At 47.1% G+C, this 23,992-nt stretch overlaps 2 protein-coding genes across 4 annotated transcripts in view; one reads left to right on the forward strand and one right to left on the reverse strand.

Annotated features, from left to right (window-relative positions):
- Positions 1-10,958: 10,958 nt before the first annotated feature.
- On the forward strand, positions 10,959-20,508 carry AGMAT (agmatinase (putative)). Its single transcript, XM_036090161.2, has 7 exons — positions 10,959-11,311; positions 12,463-12,665; positions 15,204-15,252; positions 16,140-16,335; positions 17,278-17,457; positions 18,823-18,907; positions 19,628-20,508. The coding sequence occupies exons 1-7, from the start codon at positions 11,055-11,057 to the stop codon at positions 19,699-19,701; spliced, it is 1,044 nt and encodes a 347-aa protein (XP_035946054.1). The 5' UTR covers positions 10,959-11,054; the 3' UTR covers positions 19,702-20,508.
- The window catches only part of DNAJC16 (DnaJ heat shock protein family (Hsp40) member C16), a 45,355-nt gene continuing 41,840 nt past the window's right edge, over positions 20,478-23,992 (reverse strand). For all 3 annotated transcript variants that reach the window (XM_078073768.1, XM_078073767.1, XM_078073769.1), the window contains one exon: positions 20,478-23,842. In XM_078073768.1, the coding sequence (XP_077929894.1) occupies positions 23,443-23,842 (400 nt within the window). In that variant the 3' untranslated portion in view covers positions 20,478-23,442. The remainder of the gene's footprint in view (positions 23,843-23,992) is intronic.

Genomic DNA, 23,992 nt, shown 5'->3' on the forward strand with positions numbered 1-23,992 from the left:
GGTGCCTCGTCACGTGACACGCGCAGGCCAATGCCTGGCGTCCGCGCTCTGGGCTCCCGGTTGCTAGGCGACCCCTGCCCAGCTCCCGAGGCCCGGCTTTATCCCGGGAGCTGGCGTTCCACGGCTCCCACTGGCCCGGGCTCTTGGAAGTGCGGCAGCCTGCGGGGTCTTTTCGCGGCTGCCGCCTTTTCTGCAGCGGATGGCCGGGTGGCGGTTTCTACTCCCGTGCGCCCTTCGGGGCTCCGGCCCGGGTGTCCCGGCATCCGCGGTCGGGCGGGCTCGCGGTCCTCTGGGCCCCAGCCGGCGGCGGAGGGGCCGAGGGGCCGCAGAGCTGCGCGGGTTAAGCGGGGTCCACTCGCAGGCTCCCCGCGTCGGCCAGCTCGGCTCGGGAAAACTGGCTCAGACTCCAGCTGGGGCGGAGGTGTACCTGAGGCAGTGGCGGCGGGAGAAACTGGTGCCTGGTGGAAGTCCCAGGTGTGGGTGGCTTCCTGCAGCTTCCTTGCGCCTTATGTCAGGGCTTAGGCTTGTCGCCTTGACCAGAGAAAGGAAATGGGTAGTGGGACCCTGTGTGCTGCAAATGCGTCTTTTTTTTTTTTTTTTTTTAATTTATTTATTTGACAGAGAGTTAGAGAGCACAAGTAGGCAGAGCGGCAGGCAGAGGGAAAGGGAGAAGCAGGCTCTCTGCTGAGCAGGGAGCCTGATGCGGGGCTCGATCCCAGGACCCTGGGATCATGACCTGAGCCGAAGGCAGCCGCCCAACCGACTGAGCCACGCAGGCGCCCCTGCAAATGCGTCTTGATCGAAAAGATTGTGCCTTGAATAGTGGTAGACAACAGATTTACAGTAAAAAAGAAAAAAATTCGTAGAAAGGTCAAATACTTCTTTAAAAAAGAGTTTGTGGGGCGCCTGACTGGCTCAGTCGGTGGAGCATGCAACTCTTGATCTTGGGTGGGTCCTGACTTCTAGCCCCACATTGGATGTAGAAATTACTTAGAAAAAAAAAAAAAGTTTTAGGGATGCCTGGGTGGCTCAGTCAGTTAAGCGTCTGCCTTCCGCCCGGGTCATGATCCCAGGGTCCTGGGATCGAGTCCGGAATCCGGCTCCCTGCTCACCAGGGAGTCCGCTTCTCCCTCTGCCTGCAGTTCCCCCCCTGCTTGTGCTCGCTCTCTGACAAATAAATAAAATCTTAAAAAAAATAAAAATAAAAAAGTTTTATATATTTGCCTTTCTAAAAAAAATTTTTTTTAAATATTTATTTGACAGAGAGAGCGAGAGCACAAGTAGGCAGAGCGGCAGTCAGAGGGAGAGGGAGAAGCATGCCCCTCGCAGAGCGTGGGGCTGGATCCCAGGACTCTGGGATTATGACCCCAGCTGAAGCCAGTCGCTTAACGGACTGAACCACCCAGGAACCGCACCCCCCACCTTTTTATAAAGGCTTTGTCTTTGACATTTCTATTAACAGTGGCAGTCTTTGGCTGTTCAGCATTTTCAGTCCAGAAATACTTGTGGTGGGCTTGGGAATTGTATATAGCTCGGTTCTAAAAGTTCATTTACAATCTTTTTTATATTTCCCATGACTCTACTCAATATTTTGAAGATAGAGAATACAGTTATAATAATCGTTTTAATGTCTTTGCTAATTCTACCATCTGTGTCACTTCCAGGTCAGTTTGTATTCGTTGGTTTGTGTCCTCATGGGTCACATTTACCTCTCTACTTGCCCAGTAATTTATGATTGGATGCCAGATATTGTGAATTTTACCTTGTTTAGTGCTGGATATTTTTGTGCTCCTGTAAATCTGGAACTTTGTTCTGGGGTGCAATTAAGTTACTTGGAAATAGTTTGATTCTTTGGGGTCTTGCTTTTAAGATTTGTTAGGACCACAGCAGTGCCAGCTCTAGGGCTGATTATTCCCCCTGAGGCAAGATCTTTATGAATATTCTTCCCAATGCCCCATAAATTAGGAGCTTTTCTAATCTGGCTAGTGGGAATAGGCACTATTCCCAGCCTGGCTGGTTCGTGAAGCACCTTTCCTTCTAATCCTCTCAAGTGGTTCTTCTCCCAGGCCTGGGTAGTTTTCCTACTTAAATGCCCTACGCGGGACTTGGTGAATACCAGAAGAGGGCCTTCTACAGATCTCTGGGGTTCTTTCCCTCCCTGTGTGTGTGTGTGTGTGTGTCCTCTCTGGTACTCTGTCCTGTAAACTCTAGCTGCCTTGGTCACCCTGGACTCTCAGCTCTGTCTTCACAACTCAGGGACTCCGCTGAGCTCTGCCTCAGTTTTCCTTTCCTGCACTGTAGCCCGTCAGCTCAAGGTAGTAAACCAGGGCAAGTATTAGGGCTCACCCTGTTTATTGTCCTTTCTCAGGGATTATTATCCTTTGTGGCTTTATGTCCAGTGTATTGAAAACCATTGTTTCATATTTTTTGTCCTCTTTTGGCTGTTTTAGGTGGGAAAGGAAATCTGGTCCCTGTTTCTTTATCATGACTTCTGGAAGTGGAAGTCTAAATATCACACCCATCTGGAAAACTTTTATGTCTCAAAACCATTGAATCTTGAAACTCTTAGGTTGCATACTATTGAACTCACACCCAATTTATTCCAGGAGAAGACAGCTATTATCTGTCTTTATATCTCTACAGACTTAACCAAGAGCCTGCTACTTGGCTGACACTCAGTAAAAGCTGGAGTGGATGAATAAACTATTTTGAGCAAACAGCTGTCGGTCAGCTTATGGTGTTTTCTTCCAACATTTGTTGATGGGCTTTTGCAATTTTCTTCTTGTCTGCCAGCAGCAAATGAAAGCTAGGCAAAATGGAAATTTCTGGGACTTGTTATTCATGATTGTAATTATCCACAAAAATGCACCCTTTAAAAAAGCTTATTTGCAGGCATGAGGAAACTTTTAGGGATGAGGAAAATGTTCTAAAACCGGGTTGTGGTGATGGTTGCACAAGCTTACAAAAAATCATTGGATTGTACACTTAAAAATAGGTGAATTTTGTGGTATATAAATTTCACCTAAATAAAGCAAGTTTTTTTTAAAGATTATTTATTTTAGAGAGAGAGAGAGAGTGTGCGTAAGCAGGGGGAGGGGCAAAGGGAGAGGGAAGAGGAGAGAAGCAGACTCCCCCTGAGCGCAGAGCCGGACTCAGGGCTCAATCTCACGACCCTGAGATCATGACCTGAGCCAAAATCAAGAGTCGGGTGTTAAACTGACTGAGCCACCCAGGCACCCCTAAATAAAGCAGTTTTTAAAAAAACTTATCTTGAAAATTTCCAAGGCAGTTTAAGGTGAAAAAGGAAGTCGTCAACCACTTAATATAAGCTAAATCAAGCTTTGATTTTTTCAAAAGCCTTCTATGCGTTGAAATACAACCTTGATTAGGTGGGAGTAGACAATGATGGACTCTCACTTTGTACAATACACACGTATCACTTTTGTAGTCAGAACAAATTAAAGATTTTAAAAAGAAGATTAAAAGAGAAAATCAAGTCAAGGGTGACACCAAGAGAAAAAAGGTAGATTTGACCCATCCACAAGGATATTAAATTAGAAACCAGAAAGCCTGGGGCGCCTGAGTAGCTCAGTTGTTAAGTGTCTGCCTTCGGCTCAGGTCATGACCCCAGGGTCCTGGGATCGAGCCCCGCATCGAGCCCCGCATCGAGCCCCGCATCGAGCCCCGCATCGAGCCCCGCATCGAGCCCCTGCTTCTCCCTCTCCCGCTCCCCCTGCTTGTGTTCTCTCGCTGTCTCTCTCTCTCTCTGTCAAATAAATAAATAAAATCTTAAAAAAATAAAGAAACCAGAAAGCCTGAATTCTGTTCTTGTTCTGGTCTTTGAACTCTGAGCTAAGAAAAATTACATAGCGGCTGGCTATTGTTCCAGAAACCAGGTTCAAGTAATGAAGTGAATATTTGGAGTCTGGATCTTAAGTGTCGAAAGTGGAAATCTGAAACAATTTTGATAGCAGCTATGGGAAGGATGTCAATTCAGGGGGATTTTTTTTATCCTCTTAACTGTCTGATACATGATGAGACTCACTCCCTTCCAACCACTCTGACTGAAACCTTTTAACAGGTAAGACCATCTCTAATCCTGGATTCTGGGGAGGAAGTGGCCTTGCAATATATGGTCACATCATTGGCTTAGCACTCCAGTTTCCTTATCAAATATAAATGTTTAATTTATAGGATAATTGAAAAGACAAACGTAAAATACATCAAGTGTTGAATATAGAAAGAAATTGGGATGGAAAAGTAAGTCATAATGAAACAACAAATACTGTATCATCCCATTGTCTTTATGATACTGCAGGAAACATTGTAACATACCTGTTTTATTGTATGAGGTCTCTGTACTTCAAGCATTGATCCTTGTCCTCCAAACACGTAGTATAATGATGTTCTCTTGGGTTGAATTGCCTAGCATGAGTTGGCTTACAGATGGCTTTGTCTAAACAGCATTTTCCCACGTGTCCCTGAGCTTTGCGTCACTCTGGAACCTCGGTTTTTAGCTACAGTCCCTTTGGTCCTCAATTACTGCATATTCAGTCTCACTAGTAACTTGTGTCAGATCTATTACCCAGAGTATATAGTTTATAGTTAATAACCCTGCATTTACCTAATGTTCCCACCAAGCACAAGGTTGACCATGTGCTTTTCAGCTGTGCATCATCACCAGGAAGTCAGGAGAGGTTAGCTCCTCCAGTCTCCACTTTGCAGGCGAAGGAGAGCTACTCAGAAGCAGCTGACTTCCTGAGAGAGGCAAAGAGGACTGCCATCTAAAAGAAATGCAGAGGAAAACTGGCTGGGGCTTGAAGAGATCTGAACATTTTTTTTTTAAGATTTTATTTATTTATTTGACAGATATAGTGAGAGAGGGAACACAAGCAGGGGGAGAGGGAGAAGCAGGCTCCCCGCTGAGCACAGAGCCCGATGCGGGACTCGATCCCGGGAGCCTGGGATCATGACCTGAGCCGAAGGCTGGAATCATGACCTCAGCCGAAGATCTGAACATTTTCTTCAAGAAAGAATTAAATGGTGCAAAGATCACATTAAGCTAGCCTACTGTATAATAAAATTGTTGTGGGCTTGGGCGCCTGGGTGGGTCAGTTGGTTGAGCATCTGACTCTTGATTTCAGTTCAGGTCATGGTTTTGGGATTGTGAGATCCAGCCCCGAGACCAGCTCCACGCTCAGTGCAGGGTCTGCTCGAGATTCTCTCTCCCTCTGCCCTTCCCCCCTGCTTGCGCTCTCTCTAAATAAATAAATAAAATCTTAAAAAAAAAAAATTGTGGTCTGATGAAATCAGACCGACTAAATGACCTGGACTATGTCTGTCACCTGATGGAAGATTGAAGGAGCGCTCTGTCCATTTCCTGAAGTTCCTCTTCCTTGTTAGCGATCAAGCAGAAGTTTTCTGTGCCCTCTCCTGGCTTGACTTTGAAACTGCAAGACAGTGATCTTTAAACTTCACTGGATGGGTCTTTCCTTAGATAAATTCATGCTCTCTCTTCCCTTTTCTCTTGCCCCAGGAAGCTTATTCGGACCAGAGAGAGACTGAGCGGGCCACTTATTTGGCGTCCGGATAAAAGTGGTCAGATTAATCAGGCTCCAGATGTCCATCCGACAAGCAAATAGACCAAACAACCAATCTCGCATTCAAATAGTACATACTACTTTTGAGATTCAAAAATGATGCCATGGGGCGCCTGGGTGGCTCAGTCGGTTAAGCGTCTGCCTTCAGCTCAGGTCATGATCCCAGGGTCCTGGGATCGAGTCCTGCATCGGGCTCCCTGCTCAGCGGGGAGTCCGCTTCTCCCTCTCCCTCTGCCTGCCGCTCCCCCTGCTTGTGCTCTCTCTGTCAAATAAAATAATAAAAAAAATCTTTAAAAAAAATGATGCCATTATTTGGAGGTAACTCCATGTGAGTGTGTAAAGTATTCCCTGAAGCATTGTTGAGTGTGTAACTTTATAGGTAAAATAAAGAGTGGAGAGTTTGACAAACCTGTATGAAAGTTTTCTGAACATGCTAAAAAATACCTATTTTTCTTTAGGGCCAGGGGACAAGGAAGTATAAACCGTGTCACTGTGTGACAGTGAGTAGAGTGTCCCAGAAAGCCCTGGCCAGGTGTCTCAGGGAGGCTGGAGCTGATGCAGGATCATTTCTGAGCCTCTGCAAGCACAGACAAGTTTGTTGACTCCTTCTGTGGAGCCCTTATATCATTCTTTAGGCCAAAGGGAATCCGTGCAGACAGCCAAAATGTACACAATGACTTCCTCATGTTCTTTGGCTGTCACGGCTTTTTGGCTGAAATAGCAATCAACCTAGAGCTGCCCTCAACAGCTTCCAGAAAGGTCCACTCACTCACCCACCAAACATTTATTCTGTTACTTGTTTTTTGAGGCACTGTGATTAGAGGCTGAACAAAAGGACGAAACACATATTGGAATTTAGAGTTCACTAGAATGATGCTTTGGAATCTTTTTCCTGACAGGGCACACATTGAAAAATCATACAATTTGTATGTCCCATTGAGGTAAACGTGGATGGTGGGCAGCGGATTTAGGGATCTGTATGGGATTTGGTAAAAAAAAAAAAATTAATTATATTCTCTACATATTATATGATTATGATTTGGAAAATAAAAGTATTAGACAGCATTAAATATTGAACTTATATAAAAATTCCAAATAAAATATTTTCCGCATTTTAGCTTTCCTCTGTGAATATCGCTTTTTATTATCAGGTTTTATGTTTGAATTGGCTATATGCAATAACTACCAGGACTTTTCAAGAAGGATTCCTTCAAGGGGCGCCTGGGTGGCTCAGTCGGTTAAGCGCCTGACTCTTGATTTCTGCTCGGGTCATGATCTTGGGGTCATGAGATGGAGCCCTGCACTGCCCCGCGTTGGCGGGGAGTCTGCTTGAGATTCTCTCCGTCTCCTTCTGCCCCTCCCCTCACTCGTGTGCTCTCTCTCGCTCTCAAAATAAATAAATAAATCTTTAAAAAAAAAAGAAGGATCTCTTCAAGTAACCACGAACAATTGGAAACTCAGGTAAGTAATAAAAATTTAAAATTTTAATATTAAACATTTACAAAAGTTAGACTTATAGAAGCATCTTATTTTTCTTTCATTAACAATTGTTCAATTGAAATTTCTTGAGGTAACAGTGGATTTTTAATCCAATCAAACGCTTTCCCGGCAAGCATTTCAAATTAATGACAGCTCTGATTTAAAGCATGTTCCTTCAGAACAAATACTTAAAATATCCACTTGGTATGTGCTGACGTGCACTGTTTATGGTACCTGTAACCAGCTGGTACCTGTTCTGATTGGTCAATGCCTGGGCCATCTCAGAGGTTAAATAGTTTTTTTTCTTTTTAAAGATTTTATTTATTCATCAGAGAGAGAGAGGGACAGAGAGAGCACAAGCAGGGAGAGAGGCAGAGGGAGAGGGAGAAGCAGACTCCCTGCCCAGCTGGGAGCCTGATGCGGGGCTCGATCCCAGGACCCTGGGATCATGACCTGAGCCGAAGGCAGACGCTTAATCATCTGAGCCACCCAGACGCCCCTCAGAGGTTAAATAGTTTTAATACCACCCTGCCATCAGCATTGTTCAAGCAGTCACTCCGAAGTTAGCTTGGACCCTGTTTGGACATCAGCCAAAAATGGACAGAGATATCTGATTCGAAGTGAAGATGGATTTAGGTCAGCCGTCTGGCCCAAACCTCCCAGCCAATCTCCTTGCTCTTCCTCCCCTGACCCTCTGCACCTTGCACTTCTGCTCGTCCTCCTTGGGTCCCTAGCACCCAACTCCTCTAGCGGAGCATCGAGCCTTCGCCCCCGAGGGATAGCTGTGTAGTCTGCAGCTGGCCTCTGAGGTCGATGTCCAGGTGGTAATGCATGGGAAGCTGCCAATGCTGCGGATCCTGCTGCCTCCTTGCAGGGGTCACAGAGCAGGACGTCAGACTCCGAGGGGCTCTATGTGGCCTGCATGCACCCAGAGGTGACTGGCCTCGCTGGCGGCCCCAAGGACCATGGGATCTCTATGTTATGTAACCACCCCCCCTCGTAACCCAGCTGCAAACACCAGTGCGCTATGACCACTGGTTAGGAAACTCTGCAGTAGAGAAAATAAAACATACAATGATGACACTACCTAATATTTACCAATTTTTGGTTTCACAGTGCTCTTCACAGTGGACCTCGTTCAATCCTGATAAGAACAACCAGCAAGGGTTATCATTCCATTTGGCAGAATAGGAAATAGGTTCAAAAGGGTGAATTGCTCAGGTTGACATGCTAAAACCGAGCTTCCCTGATCGGGTGCCTCGGGGATATACCCACGGGTGTGGCTAGTCAAACAACGTCAGTTATTGGAGTGAGAGCTTCACTTAAAAATTTGGGGGGAGCATTTAACTGGTAAATAAGATCAAATGTTTTTATACTAATATAAACACGTGTTATGAAACGGAATGAAATGGCACAAATTTGCAAGATCAGGCATGAAACTTCAAAGAGACGTCGTGCTGGACGGGGAGCTACTTTGAGCTGTTGCCCCAAACCCACAGGGAATGCGAATGAGGTCTCTCTCCTGCCATAAGTCATTGAGATACACGGAGGGTGGAGCTAGGATTTAACTTTTTTTTTCTGATCCCAGCTCCTGTACTTGTCCAGGGTTGAAAACAGTGAGAATTTTAAGAGTTTTAAGAGTTCCAGAGAGAGTAGTTTGAGCGTGGACTTCAGCAGAACATGGGGCACGTGACGATGGGGGTCATGGGACAGAACATTCCAGGCAAGGAGATGGTATGAACAAAGGACAGGAGGCAAGAAAATGAGGGCTGTGTAAGGTGAACAATAGCTCGAGGGACAAGTACACGAAGATGTATGATGGGAAACCGAATGAGAAACGTGGATTGGATTATGCAGCCATCAAAAGGAATGAGATCTTGCCATTTGCAATGACGTGGATGGAACTGGAGGGTATTATGCTGAGCGAAATAAGCCAAACAGAGAAAGACATGTATCATATGACCTCACTGATATGAGGAATTCTTAATCTCAGGAAACAAACTGAGGGTTGCTGGAGTGGGGGGTGGGGTGGGAGGGATGGGGTGACTGGGTGATGGACACTGGGGAGGGTATGTGTTCTGGTAAGCGCTGTGAATTGTGCAAGACTGTTGAAGCTCAGATCTGTACCTCTGAAACAAATAATGCAATATATGTTAAGAAAGAAAAAAAGAAGAAGAAGAATGTAGCAGGAGGAGAAGAATGAAGGGGGGGAATCGGAGGGGGAGAAGAACCATGAGAGACGATGGACTCTGAAAAACAAACTGAGGGTTCTAGAGGGGAGGGGGGTGGGAGGATGGGTTAGCCTGGTGATGGGTATTGAGGAGGGCACGTTCTGCATGGAGCACTGGGTGTTATGCACAAACAATGACTCATGGAACACTATATCTAAAACTAATGATGTAATGTATGGGGATTAACATAACAATAAAAAATTAAAAAAAAAAAAGAAAGAAACGTGGATTGGCTTCAGGAAGCATTATCTGATGGGAGAGTGGAGACACCAAGTGGAACGCTAGAGGTGGGAAGGCCGGAACCACAGTAACAGCAGAGGGAGCGAGTGGGGGGCTTGCCCGCAGGAAACCACCAGGACTTACTAAAGGATGGGGCGGAGAGCAGGATGGAGGAGAAGCAGGTGGAACGTCGCGGCTGAGCCACAGGCCACGTGAGGTGGCGTCAGAGCATCTTGGTGGGGAGTTAGAAAATGCGCAGCTGGAGCCGATGGCTGGGATTTGGTCTGTGAATTACCTGCATCCAGGTGAAAATTGTCACCTTGGTATTGAAAGAGACTGCCCTCAGAGAGGGAGTCGTCAGGAGAGCAGGAGGGCACACCTGAAGGGAGGTTTAAAGGAAGGACGCGTTCAGCAGTAGCGGAAGGTGGGAGCAGGTTGGAGTTATTGTCGAATAGTCCCTGGCACGCAGTAGGGACGCAAATATTTGTGAGAAGAATGAAAGAATAAACCAGGGGTAAGAAAACGATACATCCAGGACAAACCATATGAAAGAAACAGTGATAGAATCTGCCCGTAGGGGTGTTAAGCGATTGTTGCTTTTTTTTTTCTGGAACATGCTCTGCAGGCTCTTTCAACACTGACCATTAGGAAACTTTGCCCCCATCCTGCAGAGTGGAGGCTGGGGGGTGTGGGGTTTAAGGTGTGACTTTCCTGTAAAGGTAACAATTTAAAGCAAACTCAGGCCTTTTCCATTCAATCTCAACTTCCAGAGAATAAAAATGTATAATACCACCGCATGGCTCACATAACTTCATTACAAATCACTTTTTTCCTTTTCCTGGTGGTTTCCCCCCTTTCCCCTTAGAAAGAAAGAGGATTGCAGATTAGGGACTCCTTGGCAGTGTGACCTTCACTAGGGGTGGTCTCTAAATCCTTTTTAAAAAGTTTATTTAGAAAGACTCTACTTCCTGAGAATCTTACCCCAGACATTTCCTAATATATTATTTAAAAAAAATGTATTTCCCGGGGTGCCTGGGTGGCTCAGTCCCTTAAGTCTCCTACTCTTGATTTCAGTTCAGGTCATGATCTCAGGGTCATGAGATCGAGCCCCCCCTCACCCCCCCCCATGGGCTCTGGGCTCAGTGCAGAGTCCGCTTCTCTCTCCTGCCCACCCCCCCCACCCCGCGCTCGCTCTCTTTCTAAAATAAATATTTTTAAAAAGTGCATTTCCAATTTCTCTTCCTTAGAGAAAAGTTTTTTTTTCCTTTAAATCATTTCGCTTTAAAAATATTACTCTAAAAGGGAGAAGCAGGGGCCGAGGGCCAGTTTTTTGGGGGCATAGGCAGCGGGGCGGTGCGGTGGCGGGGAGTGGGGAGTCCCGGGCCTGGCTTTGTTTACCGAGAGAGCCAGAGGCCAGAGTCCAGAGAGGGGGCGGGGAGAGAGCGGCCCCTCGCCCGCCCAGATCCCCAGGCCGCCTGCTCTTGGAGCGCGGGCAGCTCAGCGCCGGGGGGACCGGGCGGACGGCATGCTGCGGCGCATCGCGTCCCGGTGCGCCCGGGGCCTGGGGGCCGGCGGGGGCGCACATCCTGCCGTGGGGCTCAGCTGCAGCAGCCGGTCCTCCGATGCGCCCCGGAACCAGCCCCCCAGCTCCGAGTTCGTGGCGCGGCCGGTGGGCGTCTGCTCCATGATGCGGCTGCCGGTGCAGGCCTCCCCCGAGGGGCTGGACGCCGCCTTCGTCGGGGTGCCGCTGGACATTGGGACCTCCAACCGGCCCGGGGCGAGGTAAGGTCCGAAGGATTCGGGGACACGTGGGTGGCCCGCCCGATGGCCACTGGGCGCGAAAGACAAAGGGACGGGCGCCTCCGCTCACCCAGGGTGGGGTTGGAAGTGCTGGCTCCAGAATGCTCCCAATCGGTTGAAAGACCGTTGATTTCCCTCCTCCCGCATCGAGCAATGGTGAGGGCCGGACATGTGGGTCATCTATTGGCGACAGGAGCCTTCTCCACACGCTGATTCCTGAGCCTTGCTGGGATGGTGGCTGTGGGGCTTACGGGGGCAGGGGACGTTGTTTCTGAGAACAGAGGAAATCGGATGCACCTTCCCCAAACTTCTAGATGTCACCTGATCAAGAATTGCTCAAATACTTCTGTCAAATAAATCTTTAAAAAACAAAACAAAACAGAACAAAAAGAATTGCTCAAACACAAGGTGCTTTTTTAAAAAAAAAATACATTTTATTATTTTTAAGTAATCTCTACACCCAGTGTGTGACTGGAATTTACAAACCCGACATCAAGAGTCCCACCCTCTATCTCTACCACCTGAGCCAGCCAAGGACCCCCCCCAAGGCATTTTTTTCTAAGATCAAGGCAGCTGAAGTAATTTCCTAATTAGTGAGCATCAGCTGTTTCTGATTCAGCTCAGCCACTTTACATCTAATAATCTGAAGTATGGATGCCACCATTTATAAAATGTCTCCTAAATGCAAGGCGCTTTGCATAGATGACCTCACTCAATTCCTCCAACAACACAGTAAGGTAAATATCATTATTTTACAGATTAGGAAATTGAGGCTGGTGGAGATTAAGAAATTATCTAATGTCATGTAGTAAATTGGTGATGGGTAGTCTCCTAAATCCGTGCCTTTAATCTCTTCAAGTATATAGCCTGGATCAGTGGTTCTCAACCAGGGGTGATTTTGCCCCCAGGGGACATTTGGAGGTGTCTGGAGGCCTTTCTGGTTATCCCAACTTGCCACTGGCATCTAGTGGGTTATAGATTAGGGGAAACATTCTACACATCAAAGATTGGCCCCCCACATCAAAGATTCCTCCAGCCCCAAATGTCAGCAGTGCAGAGGCTGAGAAATCCTGGCCTAGGTAGGACCTCTGACCTTTTTGGGATGGTTCACAGGATGATTCTTCCTTCTCCAGATTTGGACCTCGGCGGATCCGGGAAGAATCAGTGATGCTTCGGACAGCAAACCCTAGCACGGGGGCCCTCCCCTTCCAGTCCCTCATGGTTGCAGACCTAGGCGATGTGAACGTCAATCTTTACAACCTTACGGACAGCTGCCGTCTAATTCGAGAGGCCTATCAGAAAATTGTAGCAGCTGGCTGTATTCCCCTCACCTTGGGTAATGGCGTCTGTGGGGACAAGTGCAGCTCTGCGCTGAGGGTTCATTTATGGTGGGCTCCTTCCAGGCAAGCCACTGGGAATATGGAGACAGTCGGAAAGAGAATGTTTTAAATTCATTTGTTTTAACCCCTGGGGAGAGGCTGTTTACATTTTTGGACTAGTATGACTGGCAGGGATGGACTAGGGTGAGGCAAATGAAGCATTCACTTTGAGGGGGTTGCCAAGAAGTTAACTATAAATATGATCGACTTTTCCCTTTTGCCTCAGGCTCCAATATAGTTCAGAATAGCACTATTACTGATCCTGTCTTTTTTTTGTCTTTTAAAGATTTTATTTATTTATTTGACAGAGAGAGACACAGCGAGAGAGGGAACACAAGCAGGGGGAGTGGGAGAGGGAGAAGCAGGCTTCCCGCTGAGCAGGGAGCCTGATGCGGGGCTCGATCTCAGGACCCTGGGACCATGACCTGAGCCGAAAGCAGACGCTTAATAACTGAGCCACCCAGGCGCCCCTGATCCTGTCTTTTTAAAAAAATTTATCATGGAGGGGTGCCTGGGTGGCTCAGTCAGTTGGGCGTCTGACTCTTGGTTTCCCTCAGGTCATGATCTCAGGGTCCTGGGATTGAGCCCCGCGTCTGGCTCTGGGCTCAGCTCGGAATCTGCTTGTCCCTCTTCCTCTGTTCCCCCACCCTCACTTCTGTTCTCTCTCTCAAATAAATAAATCTAAAAACAAAAATTTATCGTGGATTTTTTTTGCATTGACCTTGATTTTTAAAAGTATTACATCAAAATAGTATTTATCTTAATGACTGAGTTTTTTGGTGTCCCTTAAATTTTGCATCCCAGCAAGTGTCTCTACCCACCTCACCTTTGTCCTACCCCTTGATTCCAGGCCTGGGGAAGGCTCACAACAGGAGCTCAGCTGTGACTTTTTAACTATTTCAAGGACATACTTTTCTTTTTTCTTTTTTTTTCTCTTTCTTTCTTTCTTTTCAGGAAATGCTTTTCTTTTTCTCCTTTCTTTTTCAAGAAATGCTTTTCTTGATGTAATGTATGGGGATTAACATAACAATAAAAAAAATAAAAAAAAAAAAGCCTGTGTTCTCATAAAAAAAAAAAAAAAGAAATGCTTTTCTTTTTTCTTTTTCTCTTATCTTTTTTTTCAGGCGATGCTTTTCTTTTTTCTTTTTCTCTTTTCTTTTGAGAGAGCGAGCGTGATAGAGCGCACATGCCCGAGAGCGGGGTGGGGGAGGGGCAGAGGGAGAGAGAGAGAGAATCTTCAGCGGGCTCTATATACAGCACGGAGCCCGCTTGGGGCTGATCCCACAACGCTGATATCACACCTGAGCCGAGATCAAGAGCTGGAAACTGAACCCACCGAGCCACCCAGACGCCTCTCAGGGACATACTTTTAATGACGTTATTTGAGAGAGAGCTGCAAAGGGGTATTTCCTCCTCATCAGGGTCTCTATTAGTCTATAGAGCGGCTTTCCCCTTGTCTTGCCTGATCTCTCCCCCACCCTTACACTTCTTTCTCTTCCAGTTCACAAATAGTTAAAATGACACGGGCCTTTTTCTAAATATCCAAATGTATTTTTGCCAAACGAGAGGGCCAAGCCTGCAGAACACTGTGGTGCGGAGTGTGGTTTCTGGACGGCACAGTTTGAAAAATCTCAGCTTCACCTCTCACTAGCTATTTATGCTTCATTTCCTCACTTGTAAAATGGGAATAACACTACCAGCGTCTTCCTCATTGTTTTGTGTGAGGGGCGTATAATGAAAGTGCATATAACGTGTCTGGCATCGTGACTTACGTATTTTAAGCTTCAATACATGTTAGTTGTTGTTGTTAGTAATAGTGGTCCGTAGTAATAGTTTTCTAGGCCTGAGCTGTTCTGTACAGTAGCCACTAGCTACATATGGTTATTAAAATTACAATTAATCACAATGAGACAATAAAAAATGCAGTTCCTCCACGGCCTGAGCTGTATTCCCGTAGGCACGTGTGGTTAGTGACCCCCGTGCCGGCCAGTGCGGATAGAGAACATGCCCATCACTGCAGAGAGTTCTGTTGGACAGACCTGTTCCTGGCATTTGACCTGTAAGCTTCGTTTCCTCTTTTATTTATTATCTTTTAAAGATTTTATTTATTTATTTATTTGACAGAGAGAGAGAGACAGCTAGAGAGGGAACACAAGCAGGGAGAGTAGGAGAGGGAGAAGCAGGCTTCCCACAGAGCAGAGAGCCTGATGCGGGGCTCGATCCCAGGACCGTGGGACCATGACCTAAGCCGAAGGCAGATGCTTAACAACTGAGCCACCCAGGTGCCCTTGTTTCCTCTTTTAAAGAACAATGTAATCCCAAACATCCAGTGGCTGTTTTCCCACCACTGAACAAGATCCCGTGTTAGCTGAGGTTATAGCTCTTTGGTCTGAACAAAAGGGTGGCACAATTGGGTAGATTGAAGATTGCTCTCTATAATACATGGTCCTCTCCTTTTACCCACATTCCAGATGTTTTCTTCTTCCTCTTTGCAGGTGGAGATCACACAATCACATATCCAATATTACAAGCGATGGCAAAAAAGTACGTCCTAAGCGTCTGGGCGCGCACAAGGGTTTCAAAATTCAGGAGCTAGGGCGTGAGTTGTTTGCCGCTAGACGGTATTAAGTGACCTCTGCTGGCTCAGGTTCTTTGGGGTGATAGGAAATTCCCCACTGGGTTGCTTCTGTGGATCAAAATGAAGGTCAAGCTCCCGGTGTCTCTGTCAGTCACCAGCTGGGAACCAAGACAGTTTATTATTAACACTTGTGGCTACCCTTGCTTGCCCTGGATCTGCTCTGGTATGCGTGCTCAGCATCTGTCTCTGTTTTTGGAAGATGGGCCCCGCGTGAAATACACAACCCCAGCTAACAGCAGTTTCTGTTTGGCTTCAAAAGCCAAATATATAGCAGTGTTGCTTGCTGAGGAGAGGTCCTGTTTCTTCCTGAAAGGGCCCCTTCCCCAGAGAATGAGAAAACGGATTTTCCAGTCGTGGAAGTCTACCAGGGATTAACTAACTTTGGTTAATTAGTTTGAAAAAGAGGCAGAAGGGCCAAGGTGGTGGCAGCTCCAGAATTCATATATAGGAAGGACATATGGGTAGCATCCTCGTTGGTGGTGGGCGGGTATAAGTCTTTTCTGGAAGCTGTGCTTGCCTAGCATTGATTTAGATTGTATGTTGCTTTCGGGTGGCTGGCGGGGTTGTTGGAGATTATGGAGAGAGAGCTGTCTATCTTCTGCCGGGCTTCTCTGGGTCGATTATTCTGAGTGGCTAAGTGATTTGAAGACAGAAACCAGTTGCAAGGCTGGTCACTGAGGCCGGGTCTCCCGTGGCTGTGAATGGTCGAGTTGGGAAGTCCGGGTAGCCTGGAGGGTGGCCGTGCTCAGGCCCCAGAAGGAGGCCTGGGCTCTGAGCTGCCTGTTGTCATCAGGCATGGCCCCGTGGGGCTGCTGCATGTGGACGCTCACATGGACACGGCTGACAAGGCCCTCGGAGAGAAGCTCTATCACGGGACGCCCTTCCGCCGCTGCGTGGACGAGGGTCTCCTGGACTGTAAGCGCGTGGTGCAGATCGGCATCCGGGGCTCCGCCATGACCTTGGATCCCTACAGATACAGCCGGAGACAGGTGACGAGCTAAATGCCTCTTCCTTTGCCTCCAGCCTGCAAAGTGCATTTCTCTCTGGTGCCCATTCGGTGGTGGCTGCGCATTCCACGGGGGCTTTATTTATTTTTTTTATTTAATTTTTTAAAAGATTTTATTTTATTTATTTGACCGAGAAATCGAGAGAGGGAACACAAGCAGGGGGAGTGGGAGAGGGAGAAGCAGGCCTCCCGCTGAGCAGGGAGCCCGATGCGGGGCTCGATCCCAGGACGCTGGGATCATGACCTGAGCCGAAGGCAGACGCCTAACGACTGAGCCACCCAGGTGCCTCTCCACGGGGGCTTTAATAACTAAATTCAGAAAAACGGGACGGAAGGCCGAGTTTGCCCCAAGAGGGTCGTGTGGAGCAGAGAGGAGAGAGGATGTGAGTTCATGGGGCAAAGGGGGCCTCTCATCGCTGGGGTGGGGAGAGAAGCCAAAACACACCAGCCTCTGCGCTGTCGCTGGCTTCCCAACGAGCTGAGGAGGACCGAACCCAAGGCCAGTGGCCATCTTTCTAGTTCTTGTCCTCACCCCCACCAGCACAGTGGCTCCCAGGGAAACACAGATGACAAGATCCCAACAGGAAAGACCCAAGTCCCCTGCTTTTAGAGCGTGCAAGGGCCAGTCTTCTGGACAGAGCCGTTCAGGAGGTGCTGAGTTTCTCCCTCTTGCTCTATAGCCCAGCTTCTCTCTGATCCCATCCCCCCCAGGTCAGCTTTGACTTACTCCCTGCTTCTTCACCAGCCGTCGCTCCTCCCTTCCTCACCAGTAGAAGGGGGAGGACAGTTCCCTCTTCGTGAAGATTGGGGGTCTGATGTCATGTGTACAGAAGCACTTAGCGTGGGGTTGGCACATAAGAAATGCCCACTAAATGGCGCCATGTAGAAGCCTCGACATCCTGCTCTTTACTTCCCATGTCCTCAGGGCTTCCGGGTGGTCCCGGCTGAAGACTGCTGGATGAAGTCCCTGGTTCCTCTGATGGGGGAGGTGAGGCAGCAGATGGGCGGCAAACCCATTTATATCAGCTTTGACATCGACGGCTTGGATCCTGCCTATGCCCCAGGGACAGGCACCCCTGAAACTGCCGGGCTCACCCCTAGTCAGGTAAGGAGTTTCCACCAGGGACAATGCCTGGGGGTGAGGAGTCTCAACTCCTCACTTTCCTGGGACTTGTGGTGAGTCTTCAGGATCAGGACAGGATTTTAAAAGCGGAGGAGTTAGGCCTTTAACTGTTCTCAGGGCTGACCGCAGGTTGGACACTCTTGTTGAGTGAGTAGACTGACTTTGGCAAGGGCCCTCATTTCCTCTCTGGGATATAATCGTCTGTTATTTGAGCTTTCTGCCTCTGATCCACCTCTAGTTGGTTCATGGGGACATATGCCAGTATCCCCTCTTAAAAACACCAAGCTTATCTTTCTGGGGTTACGCTTAAAAAGTGCTCATGGTGGGATTAACCACCTACCATGGAAGTTCAAGAGTTTTAGAAACACCCAAATAAAGCTCTCTGAAGGTGGGCTGAGTGTAAACGCAGGAGGCAGAATCGGAGTGTGGTTATAATTAGAAGTGAGCTCCACGAGGTTAGGGCTGTTATTTCATGTACTACCCTGTCCTTGGAGTCTAGAATGGTGCCTGACATAAAGCGTAGGCACTCATAGATATCTGTGTGAATGAGTGAAGACCACTCACACCTGACCCGTTATCTTACCTCCTCTAAGAAAGGGGCCTGTGAGCAACTACCTCTCAAAGCCATTCTCTATCAGTTCCCCTCAGAGAGATTTCTAAAACACGATCCTCCTTCCTCAGCTTATCATTCTGGGCTTTTCACTGGCCGAATGGAAACTCTTTTAGACAAAGTGACCTCTTCCTACCATCCCCCTCACTTATCCTGTCTTCTGGCCACATATAACTACTGTTATTTCTTTCCATCTTGGTGTCTTTCTGTCTGGGCTGCCCTACCCTTACCCATCTGCTTGGTTAATTCCTTGGGCTAAGTGTTCCTGCTGCTTGGGGAGGGCTTCCCCCAGCTTTTCGGGCTGTTTCGTATTATACTTTTCTGCGCTTGCTTTTTTTTTAAGATTTTATTTTTTAAAGTAATCTCTACGCCTACTATGGGGCTCGAACTTACAACCCCGAGATCAAGAGTTGCATGCTCTACTGACTGAGCCAGCCAGGCGCCCCTACGCTTGCTTTTCCTGAAGCCTGTAATGTACGAATGATTGGAATGATTGGCCTGCTTGTGTGTATTCCATCACACACGGACCCCTCGGGAGCAGGGGCTGTGCTTTGGCCATTTGTGTCCCCATGATGCCCACCAGGGTGCCTGGCCGTCAGTAAATGTTTTTTGAGGGAAAGCGACAGTTCCAAGTCAAACGGTGGGCATGTGCTGGGAGAGATGCACTGGGACCTCTATGGTTGCTTTTCATTGCGAGTGGTTACTGCTGTGGACAACTCGGGCTTGGTCTTGGACAGGCGCTGGAAATCATCCGGGGTTGTCAAGGCCTGAACGTGGTGGGTTGTGATCTCGTGGAAGTTTCGCCGCCCTACGATCCTTTTGGTGAGTAAGCGAGAATACCATGACCTGTAGGCAGCTGCTGGTTTAAATTATATTAATCTGCTTAATAAGTAGAAGATGGATGGATCCTTTTGTGTAACTTGGGAACCTGCTGAGTATGTTCTGCAGCGAAGAAAATAAACCTATTACTGCACACCTTACAAACACGAGCTAATTAACAAAACCCCTGGGAGGTGGCTATTATTGGTTTGCCTGCCCGACAGCAGAAAAGAAACCAGCCTATGGTTTATTAATAGGGTGGCATAGTTCTATCCTTCTTTGATAGTTCATTGAAAAGTGAATTACTGCATAAGTGATATTTATTAATATTAAAAAAGTGGGTGGTTAGCTGGTTTAGGAGAGATATTCAAAGCAGATGCCATCCCAATAATTTCAACTTAGAGAAGCTTCCAGACTTAGGCCTATTAGTCTCAGAGGGTGGGTGATAAATACAATAGACACCACTATTAAAGGTTTTCCTTTGGGGGGAATCTGTTCTCAGAGTAAACAACGAACTGTCTGAATTTCAGAATGCTCTTTCTGAATGTTTGTTGGAGTGGAGTACCAGGGAAAGCGTGTCCACAGGGTGGCTGGGCAGCCCAGAGAAGAGCATGGCAGGGAGAATTTGGAAAGGCAGGCTGGAGGGAAGAGGGCGGAGTACCGAGAGGCTCGGCCTTGGGGGCAGCCTGCATGGTGTTCACCTTCGGTTTTGTCTCTTTGTAGGAAACACGGCCCTTCTGGCGGCTAACCTGCTGTTTGAGATGCTCTGTGCTCTCCCCAAAGTGACGGTCGTCTGAACCTTGTGCTCTCCCCAAAGTGACGGTCGTCCGAACCTTGTGCTCTTCAAGATACAACAGGTTGTGCTGATGACAATTCTCAAGAATTTATGCGCAAGCAGTCTGAGTACTCAAAGAATTTATGCCAGTAAGACTTTCCACTAAACAGTGTCCCCGGGGGCTATAAAACCAGGGCATTCAGTAGAACTCTAATCCAACAGCTAATATTTCTATGGAGTTTGAATGAACTAAAAACAGAGAAGCACTTGTGTTGTTTTGATGAAAGATGCTGGAGGATTAAGGGGAAAAGGGAGCCAAGGAGCATTTGGTTCAAGATGATCTAAAAATTGGAGAAGTGAAATAAAAAAGCCCTAGGACATAATCCTGCATAAACATCCCATATTTCTCTAGTTTCTTCCTTCACACTGTGGCTTCTCCTGAGGAACTCAGGGCTGCATCTGGGTTTTAGGACCACTGTGAACCTAAACAAAAAGTTTGAATGAAAGTAACATGCAGATCCTGATAAAGAAACTTCCCACTCAAAAGCCCAGGAGGGTGCACAGAATGTCTTTTCAACCAGACATCAGGTGGCCTCCAAAGAGCCCTTGGTGACCCTTCCTAACCCACTTCCTCCCTTTCGCATTATCTACTCTTGGAGCTGATGCACCCTCCGTGACGGCAACTCCTGAAATCTGCACGGAAGATTCAGGCGTGGGTTGAGTTACATGCAAATTCAGTTTTGTTGCTAACGTGTCCACGGGCAAATCATCATCTCCCAATGCAAGAGCGACGCATAATCATCACACATTAAAATAGTTTATTTCTGTTTCCAGTCTGTAATATTCTCAAAACAAAAATAACATCAGCTTCAGTGCCTGTTCACAATACAAAACAAAAACAACATAAAAAAGACACCATTTGCCAAATAAGTTATTTGTTCCTAAGAGTATCAAAAGTGCAAAATATTCACCTTCTTTTCAGATCGGTCTCTAAAGTTCCATCCTCCTTGACAAACGGAATGGACAGATTTAGCAGTTGCCACACTGCATTTGTGTTCAAGGGACAAGGTCAGGCATTTGGATGTGAGCGGTATTTCATCTGCAAAGATATTTTGCCTCAGCTTTTAAAGAATTTTACTTAGGAAAAAAGTTGGAGTGTTTGCTTCTAATCTCTTTTTCCCCAACAGAGCAAATCACTTAAAAAAAACATTCAGATTTCATTTCTTTTTAAATCAGGAAAACGTTCATGTACTGAATGAGGAGGAAATCAACCTATTAATTTGAAAAGTATGACCAAATTTTCACGGTTGGTAAGTGATGGCAGAGAGAGCGACTGGTGCCTGACAGAAGTCAGGGCGGTCTTGCTCACTGAAACGTTGCTGACTCAGAGCTGACAATCTCTTAGACAAATTATGCCACCAGCACCTGGATGATAAAAAAATATTTGTAAGTAGGTGCGTGTTCTACAAAGACTTGTTTTAGGCCAGTTTTCATCCCCAGCTGCTAAACATGATGTACCAGAAAAGCCTACTTCTAAAAACAAAACAATGTTGTCAGTCTCAAGATATTCAAAGACCAAGAAATTAACTTAAAACCAAAATCAGGTCTGTGTGATTTCACACAAGAGGAGGAGAAATGGTGGCATTGGTTGAGCATGACAAAGGCTCATACATTTGACACAAAAGTAAACAAATTCATGGAAACATTCAGGAGGAAAGGCTTGGGTGGTCAAGGGCAAAGTTAGTTCAAAGTAGAACCTTCCTAGTGTCCTCTTGGGGGACGTATCTTCCAGCCCCAAACAGACCTGTGAAATAATTTCTGCACTGAAACATTCACCAGGAATGTTTTTAATCCTATCAATTCTAACTTTCCTTTCTTCGTACAAATAGAGGGTGCAGCTGTCTGTCTAAAGGTGCTTTTCATTTTAATGAGAAACATTTTTAAAGTGAACAAATCTGGGGGAGGTTCTGGTTTTCAGAAATTAAGGTCAGGGATCTATCCCATTAGTACCAGAAATTAAAAACCGACCACTGAACCAGAACACTACTCACATCAGCAGCTTGGCCATAAAAGACCTAGAAAATAATTTTGAGGCTGGTGCATCAGGAACCAAATGAATCCCTTAATCACACCTGCCTGGGCCAGGTGCCAGGGGACAGCAATCAGAGTAAGCATCCAATTTTTAGAGGATCATGTGGGAAAAAAAAAAGACTGGCAGTGATTTTTTTCTTTTAAATAAAGCTATAGACTCCATGGAAATGACAGGAATTCCTGGGCTTAAATAATTTATTACTTGCCCCTGTAGCTCAATGTTTAAATTGTTCAGGATCCAAATGGCTTTGTTTAAAGCAATGATGATTAAAGAAATACTAACTCAGTAAATGTCCCATCACTGATCCTGACACTTGGCTTTACAAAAGGCCAATGTGTTTTGACATCTGAACTGACCACTCTTTGAGGCTGCTCAAAATCCCCTGGTAATTTTGCGCGCCCCCCTCCCCCCCAAAAAGGCAAACTCTCTAACTGGTGGGTGTGATCCACTGCACACTGGAAGCCGGGGTGCTGATGGTAGGTCGGACCCTGTTACTGGTGAAGCAGTTGTGAGTTAAGAGTGAAAGCAACTGAGCTATCGTAATATAGGCCAGAAGCTCAAAGTAAGCCTTTTGCCAAACAGGAGTCTAGAACAAGTCTTGGCTCACTTGTCACAAAAGAGGGCTCAAAGTTACAGCACTTCTGGGGGTTAACAGTGTTCAAAATACAATTGTTGAGAAATTTTTAAGTTCCTTGATACAAAGACATGTCTGGTATTTTACTAAAGAGACACCACCAGAGTGAAGAGGTTCCTCAAGCCTGACGCCTGTCAGGCAGGGGATAAGGGAGGTGTCTTCAGTTTAACATCTACTGGTTTATAGCAGCTTATCTCTACGTCCAGAGAACAAGATTACAAATTATGGCTCCTAAGATTCATACCCTAAAATTGACAGAGGCAGAAAGGCATGTGAAAACAGACACATAAATGGCTCAAAGTCATTACAGTACTTCTTGCCGTGCAGATCCCTCCCTGGCCACGCTTAGCGCTGGGGGAGGCGGCTGATGGGACGCCCCAAGGGGTCACGTATGTCACTGCCCAGCCCCCCCTTCAAACCAAACTCACATGCAGGACCCCCACTTATCCCTAGCCTTGTAAAACCGTGGCTGACCAACTGCTGCAGGGGGATACCCCCCAAATACACTTTTAGCCACTGACTACCAGAAAAAACTATCAAATGTGAGACTGCTTGGAACCAGGCCTCTTTCAGGATGCAGGGCCTAGAAGCTGCTGTGGGCTGTCGTCCCACGGATACAGCATGCACTGGGGGGCGGAAGCACGGCAGGGGCGGGGGCCCGACCAGCACTCCAGGGCCTGCTGCCGGCCGCAGCCCTGTGTCTCTCCCACAGCGCAGAGACAGGACGGGGAGGGCGGTGGGAGCACAGGACAGGGATGACGAAGGAAGAGGGGATGAGCAGTCTCCTTTAAATAGTGCGGCATTCAAACGAGGGGAAAAAGAACCCAAAGCAAAATATTTTGATCTAAGGAATTCAACTTGAGGTGTTTTTCACTTCTAGGTTAGGACAGGACAAAGGAAAGATTCTTCTAGCCATTGTTCCGGAAGAATAATCTAGAATCTATTCTCTGTCCGTGGTGATAGGTCGAGTCCTGAAAAGACCTGTTCCCAGGGGCCTATTAAAAAGCCTGAAGAGTTAAAGTCTCTCTCGAGCTCCCTCAGTCTAGTTCAGGCCACGACGGGATATAAAACCTCTGTAAGGAGCCTTCGAGCAGGCGCTCCATCCATAAGGACAACTTGCTCAATTTCCCTTTGATGGGCCTGGGTCCAAGGCCACAGGAAGATTTCCCTCGAGTTTCGCCCAGATGGAGGGAAGAGTCAAGATCACCGCAGGACCCCACGGCCTCCTCTTCTTCCACTGCTTTCTGGGGCTTGAAGAGGCAGAAGTACTTCTTGTGACCGTTCAGGGCCAGCACGTAACCTGTGTAGTCACGCTCCATGAAATGCTTGTCGTATTGGTTTGGGATCGGGGCTGCATCCTGAGCAAATTCTAGCAAGTATTCCAGCCATTCTCTGTGTTTATCTAGACTCAGGAAGGAGAAGTGCAGGCAGCTGCTCCTGGTGGAAGGACACAGTGAAGATTTACGGAACTGCCCGACACACTGAATTGCAGGGACGTAAATACCTCCGTCAGATCTCATGTAATAGGAGGTGGCTTTGTGTTGGATGGGGCCCGAATATGGAAAGAATGGAGGATTCCTGGGGGAC

The sequence above is a fragment of the Halichoerus grypus genome, chromosome 5 (genome assembly GCF_964656455.1).
Source record: "Halichoerus grypus chromosome 5, mHalGry1.hap1.1, whole genome shotgun sequence".
Taxonomy (NCBI): Eukaryota; Metazoa; Chordata; class Mammalia; order Carnivora; family Phocidae; genus Halichoerus; species Halichoerus grypus.

Coding starts and splice junctions, on each gene's coding strand:
- AGMAT (XM_036090161.2), top strand. CDS start 11,055: ATGCTGCGGCGCATCGCGTCCCGGTGCGCCCGGGGCCTGGGGGCCGGC. Junction 11,312..12,462: donor TCCAACCGGCCCGGGGCGAG/GTAAGGTCCGAA, acceptor TTCCTTCTCCAG/ATTTGGACCTCGGCGGATCC. Junction 15,253..16,139: donor TTACAAGCGATGGCAAAAAA/GTACGTCCTAAG, acceptor TGTTGTCATCAG/GCATGGCCCCGTGGGGCTGC.